The 15,286-nt window shown below is 47.2% G+C and overlaps 3 protein-coding genes across 4 annotated transcripts; 2 read left to right on the top strand and 1 right to left on the bottom strand.

Annotated features, from left to right (window-relative positions):
- The first annotated feature begins 614 nt into the window (after window positions 1-614).
- GTPBP8 (GTP binding protein 8) lies at window positions 615-5,394 on the top strand. Of its 2 annotated transcripts, XM_021549032.1 has the most exons (8): window positions 615-930; window positions 1,237-1,335; window positions 1,500-1,616; window positions 1,812-1,942; window positions 2,297-2,396; window positions 2,808-2,926; window positions 3,370-3,493; window positions 4,081-5,394. In XM_021549032.1, the coding sequence occupies exons 1-7, from the start codon at window positions 637-639 to the stop codon at window positions 3,452-3,454; spliced, it is 945 nt and encodes a 314-aa protein (XP_021404707.1). In that variant the 5' UTR covers window positions 615-636; the 3' UTR covers window positions 3,455-3,493; window positions 4,081-5,394. The 2 variants fall into 2 exon arrangements, with proteins under 2 accessions (XP_021404707.1, XP_021404708.1); XM_021549033.1 differs by lacking the exon at window positions 1,500-1,616.
- Window positions 5,395-6,761: 1,367 nt separating this feature from the next.
- TAF13 (TATA-box binding protein associated factor 13) lies at window positions 6,762-9,049 on the top strand. Its single transcript, XM_021548984.1, has 4 exons — window positions 6,762-6,829; window positions 6,948-7,026; window positions 7,483-7,580; window positions 8,411-9,049. Exons 1-4 carry the CDS (start codon window positions 6,803-6,805, stop codon window positions 8,579-8,581), a joined length of 375 nt encoding a protein of 124 aa, XP_021404659.1. The 5' UTR covers window positions 6,762-6,802; the 3' UTR covers window positions 8,582-9,049.
- A 376-nt stretch (window positions 9,050-9,425) lies between these two features.
- Window positions 9,426-15,119, bottom strand: RMP64 (ribonuclease MRP subunit p64). The gene is made up of 9 exons (XM_031505629.2): window positions 14,951-15,119; window positions 14,626-14,780; window positions 13,782-13,858; window positions 13,542-13,673; window positions 13,147-13,224; window positions 11,935-12,296; window positions 11,219-11,280; window positions 10,530-10,780; window positions 9,426-10,070 (listed from the first exon to the last, which is right to left on the bottom strand). Exons 1-9 carry the CDS (start codon window positions 15,102-15,104, stop codon window positions 9,674-9,676), a joined length of 1,668 nt encoding a protein of 555 aa, XP_031361489.1. The 5' UTR covers window positions 15,105-15,119; the 3' UTR covers window positions 9,426-9,673.
- Window positions 15,120-15,286: the final 167 nt, after the last annotated feature.

Genomic DNA, 15,286 nt, shown 5'->3' on the forward strand with positions numbered 1-15,286 from the left:
GCTGTTAGAGAGCGTCCAAAGTGGAGCAATGAGGATGGAGAAGGGCCTCAGAAGGGCTGAGGTCACTTGGGCTGTTCAGCCTGGAGGAGACTGAGGACAGACATCACTGTAGTTCATCCTTGTGAGGGTGAAAGGAGCGGCAGACACTGAACTCTTCTCTGTGGTGACCAATGACAGGACCCGAGGGAATGGCCTGAAGCTGGGTCAGGGGAGGTTTAGGTTGGATATCAGGAAAAGGTTCTTCCCCAGAGGATGATTGGACACTGGAACAGGCTCCCCAGGGAAGTGGTCACAGCACCAAGCCTGACAGAGCTCAGGAAGTGTTTGGACAACGCTCTCAGGCACATGGTGCGATTTGGGAATGGTGCTGTGCAGGGCCAGAAGTTGGACTTGATGATTCTTATGTGTCCCTTCCAACTCAGCACATTCTGTGATTCTACAAGCAGCCGGGCCTGGGCAGCACCTCCGGCTCCCGGGAGCCGATGCGGACGGCGAACGCACGCCCTGTACGGGGCCCTGACAGCCCTCGGCGGGGCGGGGGCAGCTGCGGCACCGACCCACAGTCGCGCTCCGCCCCGCCCGCCGTCCCGCCCGCCGCCTTCCGGGGCGGGCTGGGTCCCGCCTGCAGCCGCTGGGATGCTGCTGGCCCGGGCTGGGGGTGCTGCGGGCTGGGCCACGCCGCCGCTGGCCGCCCTTTCCCAGGTGCTGCGGCTGGAGCGGAGCCGCCGCACCGCGATCGTGTTCCCGTTGCAGAAGCTGGAGCGGTACCTGGCGCCCGGCACCGACACGGCGCCGTTCCGCCTCTTCCAGCCCGGGCTGGCCGCCCTGCAGCGCTCCGAGGCGCTCTTCAGGTCCGACCGCGGGCACCCCATCGATTACGTGAGCTCCGCCGTGCGCATGGACCATGCCCCGCCGCCGGCCCTGCCTGAGGTCAGGCGAGCACTGCTCCGCGCCTCTGGCCGGGACCTTGCCGGGGCAGCGCCTTCCTCCCTCCCGGGCCACCCCGACCTGGGCTGAGCTGCGCTGCGGGGATAAAGGGGTGATGGAGTGGTTGTGCGGCTGTCAGAGCGCTGCGCAGTATGTGGGGCACTTACTGCTGTTTTTTTAACAAGTCGTTTAGTTGTCGTTGTTCCCCGTTGTGCAACTCGGCAGCCTGACATGTCCGTGGCTGGGAAGTGACCAGGACTGGCTGCAGCGAGAGGTGTAGATGTGCCCTCTCTGCCTCTCCCCCTGCAGGTGTGCTTCATCGGCCGAAGCAACGTGGGGAAATCATCTTTAATCCGGGCCTTGTTTTCACTGGCTCCAGAAGTGGAAGTTAGAGTGTCAAAAACTCCGGTGAGTGACTTTTTTAACTTCCCTCCCCCTGGGTCTTAGGCTGGTACCAGTCCAGAGGATAGGGCTGAGAAGGGTGGGAGAGAAGAAGCTCTTGAGTAGCCAGAAAAGAAGGAAAGTGCCAGCTCTGGTGGCCATCCTCATGGCTGGCACTGGCCTTGCTCTAGCCCAGGAAGAGGCAGAAGGAGCCCAGCCTGGCTCTTCAGGCAGACAACAGAGCTGCACAACTTGAGCAGTGTGCTGTAGAGACCTTTGAGAAGAACCAAGCTCAGCGACCCATTAAGGTATTTTTAGTCCATTTTATTATTAGAGCCACGTAGGATTGCTGCACAGGTAGGAGACCGGGCAGTTTAAAGCATTCTCAGGGGGAAGGGATCTGGTATAAAGATACTTTGCAGAGCACCTCCTAGTGTATTGCTTAAAGCAGCTTTTTTAGAAACCACCTCTGTGCTTTCATCTTGCCTAAATCCTCTCTTCAGGGCCACACCAAGAAGATTAATTTCTTCAAAGTAGGGAAGTACTTTACTCTGGTGGATATGCCAGGATATGGCTATCGCTCCCCGCAGGACTTTGTTGAGATGGTGGAGGCCTATCTGCAGGAACGGCACAAGTAAGGGACCTACCTGTACATCAGCACAGGGCAAGCCAGACAGACACCCCTATACCCCTATACAGTGTCATGTAATGAGGGGAGAAAATGCAGAGGGGTAGCTGCTTCCATCCACTAGTTCTGACATCATTTCCCTGGAATCTTCTGCAGTGTCATTCATTTATGCTCAGACAGATCAAAACAGCAGGAAAGATTGAGATGCTGTTCCATGCTGACCCTCAGTTTCCATGCATGACTTTTCTTGGCTCTTCCTATCCCCAAATCCCACGTTACTTATTTTTGCTTATGAATGTGGAAGTAGCAGAGCAGGCATGAAATAATGGTGACAATTACTATTGCTTGTATTTCTGGCAGCTTGAAGAGAACTTTCCTATTAGTTGATGGTGTAGTTGGACTTCAGAAAACAGATCACATTGCAGTAGAGATGCTGGAAGAGTTTGGGATTCCTTATGTGGTAGGTAATGCTTCATTCTTGGGTTGGTTATAAGGTACAGGTAATCTAGAAAGGTGTGTACCCTCCACCTGAGCTTAGGCAACTTGTCCTACCTAAGCAGTAACCCTATATTGTTAATAAAATAGGTTTATAATGTGTTGAGGGAGACAAATAGGACCTAAGAGGGGGTTTTATATGGTTTATTAAATATATTTTTTTTCAGTGCTCAGCTTGAGCAGCTGGAAAAGGTGCACTCCTTATGCAAGCCGTAGTTTTGGTGAACTGTGTTAGACTATTTTTTCCCCTAGATATGACCTTTCAGAGCTTTCAGACTGCTTTGTAAGACCGTTTAGGACTCTTAGAGATGTTCCAGATTAACAGCAAAATCATCTTACTTTCTTCTTTGAATCCTCTTTTTCTGGATCCATGCAGGTGGTGTTAACAAAAATTGATCGAGCTTCCAGGGGATTATTGTTAAAGAACGTACTAGAGATCCAGGAGTTCGTAAAGAAGAGCACTCAGGGATGCTTTCCTCAGCTGTTCCTGGTCAGGTAAAGCTCCTCTCCACTGCTGCTGTTGCCTTTCTGGTAATGAGTTCAGTAGGGCAAGATACCTAAAACAAGTCTGTCTGCTCTAGAAGCAGCACCTCTCTGTGCCCCAAGGATAGAAGGTGGGCTGCTGATGGGGAAATGTCCTTTTTCTTCTTTCCCCCTTCTCTGCAAGTGAGTGAAGTTTGTTTCCAGGTGCTTCTTCATTTGACCATTCTCAAAGCAGAGCAGCAGTTCCTGTGCAGCATGGTAGCAGGCCTTCCCATTTTATTTGGAGTTCTGGTAACAGTAAGAGCTGTAATTGTTGGATTACATAGCCAAAGTGCAGGCTTTTCCCAGGGTGTACTGTGGGACATGTAACTGAGCACAGCCAGTGGCTATTTGCCTTTATTACTCCAAGACACGTCAGTATGTGGCACTGAACATCTATGACTCTTTTTCTACAGCTCTGTGGAGTTTTCGGGGGTTCACTTGCTCAGGTGTTTTGTAGCCCATGTTACTGGAAACCTGCCTATTGTAGAGGCCAGCTGAAAAGACCTGCTGATCTGCTTGGCTCATCAGGAACAAGAGGTACCAAAAACAGGTCTCGGTTTTTGTTGCAAATAACCCAAGTTACTATTATGGTATTTTTGAATAAATTAGTATTTATATAGCTAATTTTTTTCTTTATTAAGTTCATCAGTTCAGGAAGTTTGCAGTATGAATTAATCCAAGTTACTATAAAACTGTTTCATAAAGCCTACGTGATTGTGCCAAGGAGAAAAAAAGTAGGTAACCTCCATAGAGAATGGAAGTTTTAATACACCATTTCCTCTCCCTACACTGAAATGTTAAAAAATCTACTACTCCATGCCTTACCTCTGCTATATTTAAGATACTAGATACAGTCTAGTAATATTAATAAAGAGGCATTTAATCTAGGAAAGAAAAACTACAGCCCTAACATTAAGCAAGCCTAGTTGAACTGAATGATACACAGAGGCTTACTTACTTCTCTCAGCTGGGATTAGGATTAGGATAGCAGGGACCAAAAACTACCTCCTCTGCAGCCTACCTGCTCTGAGGCCATGCATTGTGGAAATAGCCAACCTGTTGTCTGTGAAAGTCTGTTTAACGTCTTGTATATTGTACTTTTGTAAGTCCTCTGTGTCCATTAGGTGCAGCAGGATGGCATGCCTTGCTTGCAGACATTGAATTGTCCCTGTTCCACAAGGATGAAGGAAAGAACACATCTTCTATGGGATCTGCTTTTCCATGAGTGTTGACTTGAAACAGAGTGGAATAAAAGACTGACATCTAGAGGAACCCTGTCCTGCACACTTGTCATGAGTCAGTGCTGCATTTACCTTCTGTTTTGAGATCCAGCATGAATTTCTGCAGCACCACTTGGATGAATTGCCAGATCTGAGGCACAACATCCATGATCTGTAGTGGCTCTACTCTGGCAGCTGAAGCACAGCACTGTATGCTTTAGGGGAACTCTGTTCCACAGCAGCTAAGAGCACCTGAAGCTGTCCAGTTAAAAGGCAGAACTGGACAAAACGACAGCCATAAATAGCAGCAGTCATACAGGAGAACTTAATCTGAAGCTATGAAGTGCCTGTGTCAAACCCTGGCACTCAATCTTTGTCAGGTCAAATGTGGTTATGCAGTTGTCAGTTATTTGCATTAAGTGTTTAAACCTCAAAAAGGAAAGTTCTTTTCTAAACCACTCTGATAGTGCAAAAGGACTAGAAATACCAGTTTCATTATGCAATTTCTTGTAACACACTAGTTATGAGACAAGATCTGTTTTCAGCATACATGTAAGAGGAGAATATGAGGAATACAGTAAATATGGCTCGCTAGCTTCTGCGATTAAACCTGTAATTCTGTTAATATTTTATCTCTAATCCCAAAATGCTGCAGGGCAAACCAGCCCAAGGGATGCATGATCCTAGAAATGCAGTAGTAGCTATATAGATGGAACAGGTGAAAGTGAACACTTCAGGAAAGGCCTTTTTGTAAATCCTTTAAACCAGGATCTTCCAAAAACATCGGCCTTGTCAAGGCTGTAATTTTCAGGGCCTCAGCCTTGACTGAAGGGCTTCTGAAAAGAACCCTGAATATGTAAAAAAGTGCAGTTCTGGTTTTAGTCCCTCTTCAGAACAAAACCCCTTACATTTCATTACAGTGCTAGGAAGTCTTTTACTAACCACTTAAATACATTAAATACGTCCAGTTAATCCATTTTTATAAACAAGCTGGATGTGTGTGCATGGAACATTAGGTACCATCTTCTCCAGAAGAACCAACTTTACCTCTGGACACATCATGGTTTTATTCGGAAGCGCTTCAGATACTGGAATAACTCCTGCATTTTGCTCTTAGCTATTTGCAGGAGAGAACACTAACAGTTTGATTCTTGAGTGTGACAGTGCCCCTGTGGCAAAACAATAAATAAAATCAAGTCCTCCCCCTAAACAGTAAAATTTATTTCAGTGCATTTGTGGGAACAGGGATTGGGTACACAGGTGCCTTGACACACTACTGGAGGTTTTTTTGCCAGGTTCTTAAGGTACCGGCTGAGTTGCAGAGTGAGGAGCTGCACTTTCTCAGGCCAGAGACACAAAAGATCTTCCTTTCTTTCCCCCTCATTAATGAATGGTGGGGTGGGCTTGGCAGCATGCTGATACAGTAGAGCTCATTTCAGTTTTAAATTCAAATGTCTTTAGTTGTTTGCAGTGCATAAGCTTCACTCAAAGCTCCTGTCATTACCTGGTAAAGCTTTGCCTCTTCTACAGCTGTTACTTACAGAAATCATGTTGAGTATTAGCTTCCATGGAAAAGGATTTCATCTTGTGCGTCTTCCCTGGTCCTTCAGCAGTACTTTGTCCATTTTCTTCCTCTACCATGTCTTGGGTCTGGTCTGGTTTTGTCTGTTGCCATAACTGACACTACAAAGGCAGTATTTTTGCAATAGTGTCCAAGATGAGAACATTGCAATCTGGACAGGTGCACTAGTAGATCAGTAAAAACTGGTTGAATAATCGAGCACAGAGCATAGGAGCCGGTGGCTCATACTCCAGTCGCATGGCAGTTAAAAGTGGAACACGGCAAGGATCCATTCTGGAAGGTGTCCATTTTAGCATTTTTATGAGTAATCTGGAGTAGGTGCATTGCTGGATTCACCTACTTGCAAGATTAAAGCTAATGTGCCTAGGGCACCAGAGTGAGGGGAACAGTGGGCATGCTCAAGGGCAGGGCTGGAGCAAAGGGGCTGACAGCAACTGTATGAAATACAACAGGACTGGAGCAGCTCCCCTACAAAGACAAGCGCCTTTGGGCACTGTCCAGAAGGTGGAAACCTCACGGCAACCTTCCAGTATGTGAAGGGAGCCTAAAGAGAAGCTAGACGGGGCCCATCAGGAACTGTGATAGGACAAGGGGACAAACCGGAAGAGGAGGCTTATCTTGGACAACTTGGTCTCGTGGGAGGTGTCCGTGTCCACGGCAGAGGGGTTGGGATTAGATGATTTTTAAGGGCCATTATTCCAAATCTTTTACATTCCATGATTCTGTGAACATGGGCAAGTGTGCCTCGCTGAAGGGAAGGAGAAGCCCCTGCCAACCGAACAAACCGACTGTGCAAAGCCACCCTTTCTGACCTGGTGGCTGACCCTCTGTGGAGCAGGGGGGTTAGCAGACACTCCCGAGCTCTCTTTCGAGCCCCGCTATCCCGATCTAGCCACCCGCCACTGAGTGTCGTGGCCAGGTTGGGGCAGCCGCGCCCGCGGCCGCGCGGGGCCGACGCCCGCCCGGGCAGGCCCGGCGGCGCCTCCCGGCGGGGCCGCGGGGCGGGGCCGCGCTGCCGCAGCGGTTCCGGGCCGCCGGGCGGCCATGGCGGATGAGGAGGAGGACGTGCCGGTGAGTGCGGAGGGCTGCCCTCCCGGGATCCGCGGCCAGCCGCGGGAGGAGAGGCGGCGGGAAGGGCCGGGGCCGGACGGGCGCTGACCGCGGCCTCCCCTGCGCTGTGCCCCTGTAGTTCGAAGAGGACGCGGAGGACGCCGGCGGGGGCCTGGACGGTGGGCAGGGCAGGAGGAAGCGGCTGTTCTCCAAAGAGCGTAAGTCGGGCCGGGCCATTCAGCTGAAACCCCGAGCTGACAGCTATGGGGTCCCAAAACTCATTTCTTAGCAAAACAGCGGCTTTCATAATATGCCTTGGCTGCAATTGCAGAAATCTGCCATGTAGACCCTCCCCCTCAAAAATACTGCTAGTGCATCCTCTAGACATAGCTGTGCCCAAAGTTAGCTGCACTGTTACTGTGCAGTGCTTTGCAGCCTAAATGAGAATTCAGAGAGCCTGTCCTCAGACATTATTTTCTGTATGTACAGCTCCTGTACCTACAGGAGGGCTTTTGTTGTCTTATGTTTATTTCCTGTATGTTTCCTCAAGATTTGTCCTGCCTGACAGATGAGAGTGCCGTCCTGGTGCAGGAATGTGCAGGCTGGTGAGCTCTAACTAGATGTGTGCAGCACTGAATGGATGAAAGCCTCACACTGAGTGTTTCTTTGTGCAGTAAGGTGCATGATGTATGGATTTGGGGATGACCAGAACCCTTACACAGAATCAGTGGACATTCTTGAGGACCTGGTAATAGAGTTTATCACTGAAATGGTAAGTCAACTCTAGATGGCACAGTCAAAACATCCTCACCAAACTTTGCCTTTTTTGAAGGTTAATACCTCCGACTCAAATATTGCATTATTCCAGGCCCCAAACTCATGGCATTAATAGGAGAAACTTAAACTTGGATTTTGTTTTCCCAAGATTAAAGTAAAATTTATGCATCTTGCTCCATGTGGATTTAGAACACTGAAGGCTTTAAGCAGCATTTAGATTAATATTGTAGGAGGGGAGGTACCCATCTGACTTTGGTGTTCACTGTATGTGCAGCTGACAGAAGACAAGGCTCAGATTTGAAAGTCAGGTTTTGTTTGCCCAGTGCCTGTACATGGATAGGAACTTAGCTCTGCCCTCCAAAATGAATGCATTCTTGGGCCTGAGCCCATTTCTCTTCCAGACCTAAATGCTGTTTCTAAGTATCCAAACATATCCCTTTGTTTTGAAAGGTTGGTCTTTCCTATCTTATCAAAATGTTCTGCACTGGCCTCTTATACAGTTACTTCATACTGCTTCTAAGTTGTGCCTAATTTTCAGCCATTCTGCAGGCTGAATGTCCTATGTGTAATCTGTCCTTAGTTTTGATACCATTACCTGATACATTTGTAGTGGTTATGTTTGGGGTGTAACTGACAGGCAGCTCGGGACATTAGACTAAGTCCATGGTTTACTGGGAAGTTCTCTTGTGACTAGGATGATGGTGCCCAGAATCAGCAATTGCTTACTCTTTTATTATAAAATGTCAAGGAATAAAGTGGAATTGAGACCTTAAAAAAGCACCATGGCAAAGGAATACTGTTGCCTTTTTTTTTCTCCTCTGACAGACACACAAGGCCATGTCCATCGGGCGCCAGGGTCGGGTACAGGTTGAGGACATCGTCTTTCTAATACGCAAGGACCCCCGGAAGTTTGCCAGAGTTAAGGACCTCCTAACTATGAATGAAGAACTGAAACGAGCCAGAAAGGCTTTTGATGAAGCAAACTATGGGTCTTGATTCTGTGCACAAGCTGTACTGGGGCATTATTTGGGCACCTGCTGCCAAGTAAGAATTGAAGATTGCGCGTGTTGTTTGGAAGGGTTTTTTAGGATGGAGGTCACTGTTGGGATGTCTACCCTCACTCCCAGCCTTTTCTGAGAAGTATTCAAGCAGCTGAAATGTTACGTGACTGTATGTGGTATATTTAGGTATTTTTATACCATTTGATGAAATGAGAAAAAGCTCTAAAAGTTCCTGCAGTGGCAGGAGTCTGTTTCAGGTAGGCCTGTGTTTTATCAGATGGCTCAAGGGTTGATAGTTCATGATTTTCTAAAATTGTTTAAGTTGTCACTGGGTATTCCTGTGATAGGAAACCCTGAAAATGGATCTTGGTTATCTGTATAAAGACCTTAAACTCAAACTACTATCAAAGTTGTGCTCTTTGCTCTGTACATGCTTTTTGAATAAAACATATGTTTGTGCCCATGTTTTGTAACTAAATATACATTGATCAGTTCATACCATGTGGGTAATACAGGCCACAGCTGTGCTTTTCCCTACTTCTGGAACAGCTTGGGGAGGTAGGTTCAGTTAACTCCTGATTTCAGAGCAAGCGTAACAAATGCTGTAACAGCAATAATACTGCATATCAAGGCTGTCCCCTCTACAAGCAGCACAGAAGGAAGGGTGTAAGGTTTGGAAATGTGTTGGCAAGTCTTTTGTCCGAAGCAGCAGTGAGTGATCAGCTCTGCAGCCTTTCTTCCATGGATGGGAATTATCTGCACTGTGGATTTGACAGCAGCATTTGACACGTGGTTAGGCAATAGAGAGGGGACATTGAGTAAAGGTAACAAAGTCAGTGTTCCTGGACAAGGGTAGGTAAAAGGATGGTGACTATTCCTTTATTTGGAACACCCTTAAAAATATAAAAATCAGCCACTAAAAAAAACCTGGTTTACAAAAACATAATAAAATGGTTGTTACTTTCTTAACAGAATTCACAATGTGAGTTACTGAGACACCATTAGTGTTCAGAGGAGTTTACTTCAAAAAACAAAATGAAACAAAACACTAGAATTACTTGACCCCTTTCCTCCTTCAAGTCCAGGTTCAGACACCTATTGCTGCAAAAATAGAATCAATATCTGTGTTCTCAGCAGCTTCTTTCCACACCGAGCCAGGGCTTCCTTCCAGCAGCAGCCCCTTGGGGGTCCCCATTGTGCTTAGTCTGGCATGTCCTGTATCAGTGCTGGAATGTTCTTCCTGACTTGGAGACCCATCTTGGTAAGCTGGGAGGATGAGTGATGCACTGTTCTCACACACTCCAAAAGGCTCCAGAGACTTTTGCCCACCAGTCTTTGGAGCTGTCTTCAAGAGTGCAGATGATTTGATCCTCCTTCGGCACAGCCGTGCCCTGAGGCGCTGCCTTGGCCACTGCCTGTGTTGTGATCCATACAGGAGGTATTTACAGACAGATGTTTTGATACAGCGCAGCTTTTTCTTCAAGCTTAAGGGAGCAAAGTGTACAAAACAGAACTTTATCAGCTACTGAAGTGTTACTACATTCAGAATTTGGAGAGATTTCATAGTTACTCATTTCTATCATTTTCCTTATCATACCAGAGAAACAGAACAGCACCTTGTACAATAGTAGCCAAGGTAGTTTTAACAGAGACAATCCTTGCCTCGTACATTTGTTACCATAAAACATGCAGATCATTTAAGCTGCATTTTCATCCTCCCTCCTAAGTACCATACATTTGTCAGCCTTTTAAATCTTTTTTAAATCACAAGTGAATTAAACTAAACAGAATGCCCATGGTGAGAGCACCCAGTAACCGGAAATAGTGACCCTGAGTTTTAAAAGAATGGCTTAGACCACTGTGTTTCACTATACTATAGCAAAATACATAATATTAAAATACAAAGTATTAGACTCAGAAATCCCACACCCATACAAAAATACCTGCATCCTTGAGCCTCCACATGGTGTAGCCGGTTGCTTTTCAACAACTTGTTACGCAGAAAATAAGCTTCTGATTTGAATTTGTTGTTTTTGCACCACAGAATAGCTTTTCTGAGTGCCTCTGACAGTTCCCCAAATGATGCAGCTGTTTTGACCATCTGTACAAGAGATCCAGCATGCTGTGATTTTGCTATCTGAGATGAAAGTGGTGATGACTTTGCTTTAAAAGGTGTTGATGTAATGCTTAGACCCTGAAAGAAACAGTAACAGAAGGAGTGTTTTAAAAAGATCATGTGTCTGATCCTTTTTTCTGGAATTTTTGTGAGAACATTCCTTATTTTCTAGTTAGAAAAGGGAAGTGCAATCTTGTTTCATGGAATACAAAAAGAAAAGGCAGATATTTAGAATTTGTATTCCTGTCTACTACTGACTTGGTCTCTGGTCATTTCACTTGACAAACAAACAAATGGCCAAATTCCTAAGCAGAAGTAAGTAGTGATTGATTTCTGTGCAAAGTGTCCACACTAGCCTGAGTTGTTAGACAAGCAAAAATAAGGCAGGAAAAGGGGACATTTTCAATCAGGGATATCATGTTTTAAGTGTTAGTCTTTAAAATACAAAAAAACCTACTGTGTAAAAAAAAAAAAACCAAACCACCAACCTAACATGTAAAACAATACCATACAAACCTCTTGTGTTGGATGTCTGGATGGCCTAAGCAAGCTCTTCACATCAAACGCTGGGTGCTTCCCTACAGAGAGAGAAGAGATTTCCCATTACAACACTGAGATAGTTTTATTTCTTTGCACAGAGATGCCACAGAGCTCTCAGCAGGCTCCCACCTGTACTCAACATTTCCAAGCAAACTCAAGGGGACTACACTCGTGCATTGCAGCTGGCAAGGAACGAAGAGCATGCGGAGGTTTACAGATGGCTGCAAAGGAGAACTTAATGGATAAAAGGTTCACACAAGCATGTAGATGGCTGCAGTCACTGGCCATAGCCCTGCATGCAAAAGAAGATTTGGGCACAGTTCAGAACCAGCAAGTGCAGGATACTTGCATCCTGTACCTTACAGCCTTACCTACTCTTGTATGGACAGCAGACAGCTTCTGAGGTATGCAAAAGCAGGAAAGCACAAATAACTATTTTCAGGACCTATATACTGCATTCATTACCTGCTTCTCTCCAGGCTGCATCCTGTTTGAAACAACCCCCAAAAATCATGATACTAACATTATCCACAGCTTTATAAAGGCAAGGGCACATGCAGCATTCTCTTCTTCCAAAGACAGGGAGTTTGTACTAGAACCACACTGTGGGTAGAAGTGCTTGGTCCTGTTGGACAGAAGTTGCAGACAGTCTCTGAGATGTCAGAAACAATTACACTGGCACAAGGCTTTACCTCTCCTGGCTGTGGGCACCACAACTGTCTCTCCAACGTCCATGGGGCACAGGATGCTACGGTCTTCCATGGCACTTGTACAGGTCTCAGATTTTCTCTTTTTCCCAATCTTTGATACTGCCTCTGGCATTGCTGGGAAGAACTTCTTCATCCAGCTGGTAGATTTTTTTGTTGTAAGCATTTTAGCCTTTTGCTTCTTTGCCTCAGAAGATATGTTAACCCCAAGGAAGTCACTGATATCAGAAGGGAAGGTAAACCCCTTGATATAAGGGGTCTGTTGGGTCTCAGATACCAGATGAAGCATTGTTGACAAGGCACTGTACAGGGACACGAGGGTCTGCAATACACACCTGTACTGAATCCTGTAGACAGAGGACAAAAAGGAATGGAGTCTCCTCCAGCAAAACATGATGCTCACTGAACAACTACCTTCAACTCAACTGTTGTTTTCCCTGTTTCCACTCAGTACAAATTTACCTTTTTACACTCCATCACCCTGCTTTCCTTAAGTCTGAACTTCAAGGAACTGTTCCACACCAGAATACAGGAGTGACTTGTAAATTCCTGATCAAGAAGCCCCTCCGTTTCTGTAGAGTTTTGCTGAGTGTCACACTTGGGACCCATCAGGTTCTTGGGTCACATCCAAGGTGCCATGAGGTCTTCACACCCAGCACCAACGCAGCCCTGACACCATACAACTGTCTGCTCTTTGTTTCCTGGAGTTAGAAGATTTCTTGTGCCACAGAAAGTTGCAAGTTGTTCTAACAATGTTGTTACTCCTTCAGCTACAGACAGCAGTTATTCTCCCAGATGGAGAGAGACCAAAACATCAATTTCCCTAGAAAACTCAGTGGTATAATAGAACATGTTTAACCCAGCCTTTCCATTTCCCCATGAGGCAGGACTTACTCCTTACTGCACAGAGTACCTGGTGTTTGTGGCAGGTTGACACTAACACTGTGATTTCATTAAAGCTACATACAGTTTGCTAAGATCTAAGAACAAAGCCATCCATAACAGCATGTAAGAAGTCTCTCTCCACCTGTACAGCTTTGCAGGTGCTAAAATCGAGTCCAGAGGAATGGAGTGACCTCTCTTCTCCTACTCCCAACTGAATAAAACTCCCTTAGCAGCCAGGCCTAATTACAAGCCCTTCTCCCTGACAGGCACATCAAACAGACACAATTAAGACAGACTTTTGAACACACAAACCAGAGCCGGCTCAGGAGCCCCAAAGCCACAGTATTCAGGAGTATGAATTCCCTCGAGCAGAGATGTTTAATGGACAAGCTGAAGATCACAGCAGTTAAGGTGAAAAAAATAAACAGCATGTAATGAGACTTGCTGAACACACCAACGAGAGGTAACTCACAAGGAATAATCTGGGAGATGAGTATCCAAATTTTGGATTGCTGAAGGTCAGAATAGCTGCTAGCCAAACAGCTTGAGGTCCCTACATAATAATTTGAAAAGAAGGTCTTTGGCTGTCAAAGGAACTTAAAGTTCCACATATGAATTGCACAGTTGAGTCCATCAGCAATACAGGGCCTATATGAGGTGCTACTGGTGAACTCTAAGATCATGTTTTTGTGGTGAAGAAAGGATACAGAAAAGCTTTACAGCAACAATCCAGCAGACGTAGTATGAGCTTGCAGCCTCCCAATACCTTCAGAGCCACAGTTTCCAGCATAGGCTGGCTGGGAACTAAGCACTCTGTGTGGGCTTTGGATGCATTTTTCCTGTGTTGAGACAAGGATGAAGAGTTGGTTATGATCTAGTATCCTCTTCCTTTAGTTCTGCAGATTTGAGTTAATGGATAGTACAAGATATGGGATCATGACACTTACTTGGGAATCAGTTTTACCAGAGTTTCCAGGCAGCCCACCAGATTCATTTTCCATAGGCGCTTCAAACATTGCTCTACCTAGGAGAAAAGCAAATTCCTTTGACTGGTATTTTGAGAGACTGAGTGCCCTGGTCTAAGAACTGTCACTATATTAAATGACACCTTCTCCTTATCAGTTAAACAGCCTACACTGCAGGTTTGTGTAATGGCATGTTCTGGGACCTTTCTGTATCTGCACTACGATGAAAAACATTCCTTCATTGCTCTACTGTAAATATAGAATTAAGTGAAGGACTGGAGTAGGCCATGTTTAATTGGTGCTGTATGATTTCCCTGCTGTATACAAGGGCCTATACTACTGGATGTCAAGAAAAAAAACACATAAGCAAATCAAGAAGGTAAGCACCATTCCTGCTCCAATTCAAAACAGTTCTTTGAAGATGCTGATAACCCCTTTCCTGGAAAACTGACAAGGTCTTCATTTTTCATCTTAAAACAGAAAGTATCTAATAAGTAGGACAGGATTATTATTCCTCCCTCCCATTATTATAATTATATGAGAATTATATCCCTGTATTGTTCATGTACACAAAGGTATAGAATTGTACCTATTTTGGGTCTCAACGTGAGTATCGGAGACCAGGGCTGGAAAACTGAAGTTGCACTTGCTGCACAGGGCCAAGAAACCCACTGGGCTCAACCGTGAGAGAACAAAAATGCACCCGCTCCCAAACTTTTTTTTGGCACGATGCTCTGAGCACAAAGTGCTACTCCACAGGATTTTTCTGGGGGCCGGGAGTACCCAGCTGCCGGGTCCCTGCCGCCCAGGCGGGGCTGGTGCTCACCTGCCGCAGGGCCAGGTAGGGCCGGTGCCGGAGCAGCCTGCTGTGGTACACGTAGAGCACGGCGCGCAGCACGCGGCCCTCGGCGGCCGGGCCCGGCCCCGACAGCCGCTTCCCGGCGATGCCGCACCGCCGCCGCAGCGTCGACAGCAACCTCACTGCGGGCGAGACCCGGGCACCCCCTCAGCGCCGGGCACCGGCACCGAGCGCCGCCTCGGCGCCCGCCGCCGCTCCGGCCACTCCTCCGGCTCCCACCGACCGACCACCCACCGTAAACACTCGGGAACGGCTTCAAACACCCCCCAACCCCTCGGCACCGCGCCGGGACCTGTGGGGTGCTGGGCCGCCAGCGGCACCGTGGCGCTGTTGGCGGGCCAGGGCACGTCCAGCCGGTTCCAGGGCACGTCCCGCCCGTCCCACGCCGCCCTGGGCGCCGCCATCTTCCCGCTGCGCGCGGCGAGCCCCAGCGTGGCCAGCACCATCCGGGTGGGCCGGCGGGGAGAGTCGCGGGCCGGACCAAGTCACCCCGCGGGGGTGCGCCATGGCCCGGGGCCTGGCGCTGACGCGTTGCAGCCCCAAATGCCGTAAGCGAGAAGGGAAATAACTATAAATAATGAGTGTTATTTACACTTCGAGCCTCGCAGTTCTCCACTGTGCGCCTCGG

Source organism: Lonchura striata, chromosome 2 (assembly GCF_046129695.1).
Source record: "Lonchura striata isolate bLonStr1 chromosome 2, bLonStr1.mat, whole genome shotgun sequence".
Classification (NCBI taxonomy): Eukaryota; Metazoa; Chordata; class Aves; order Passeriformes; family Estrildidae; genus Lonchura; species Lonchura striata.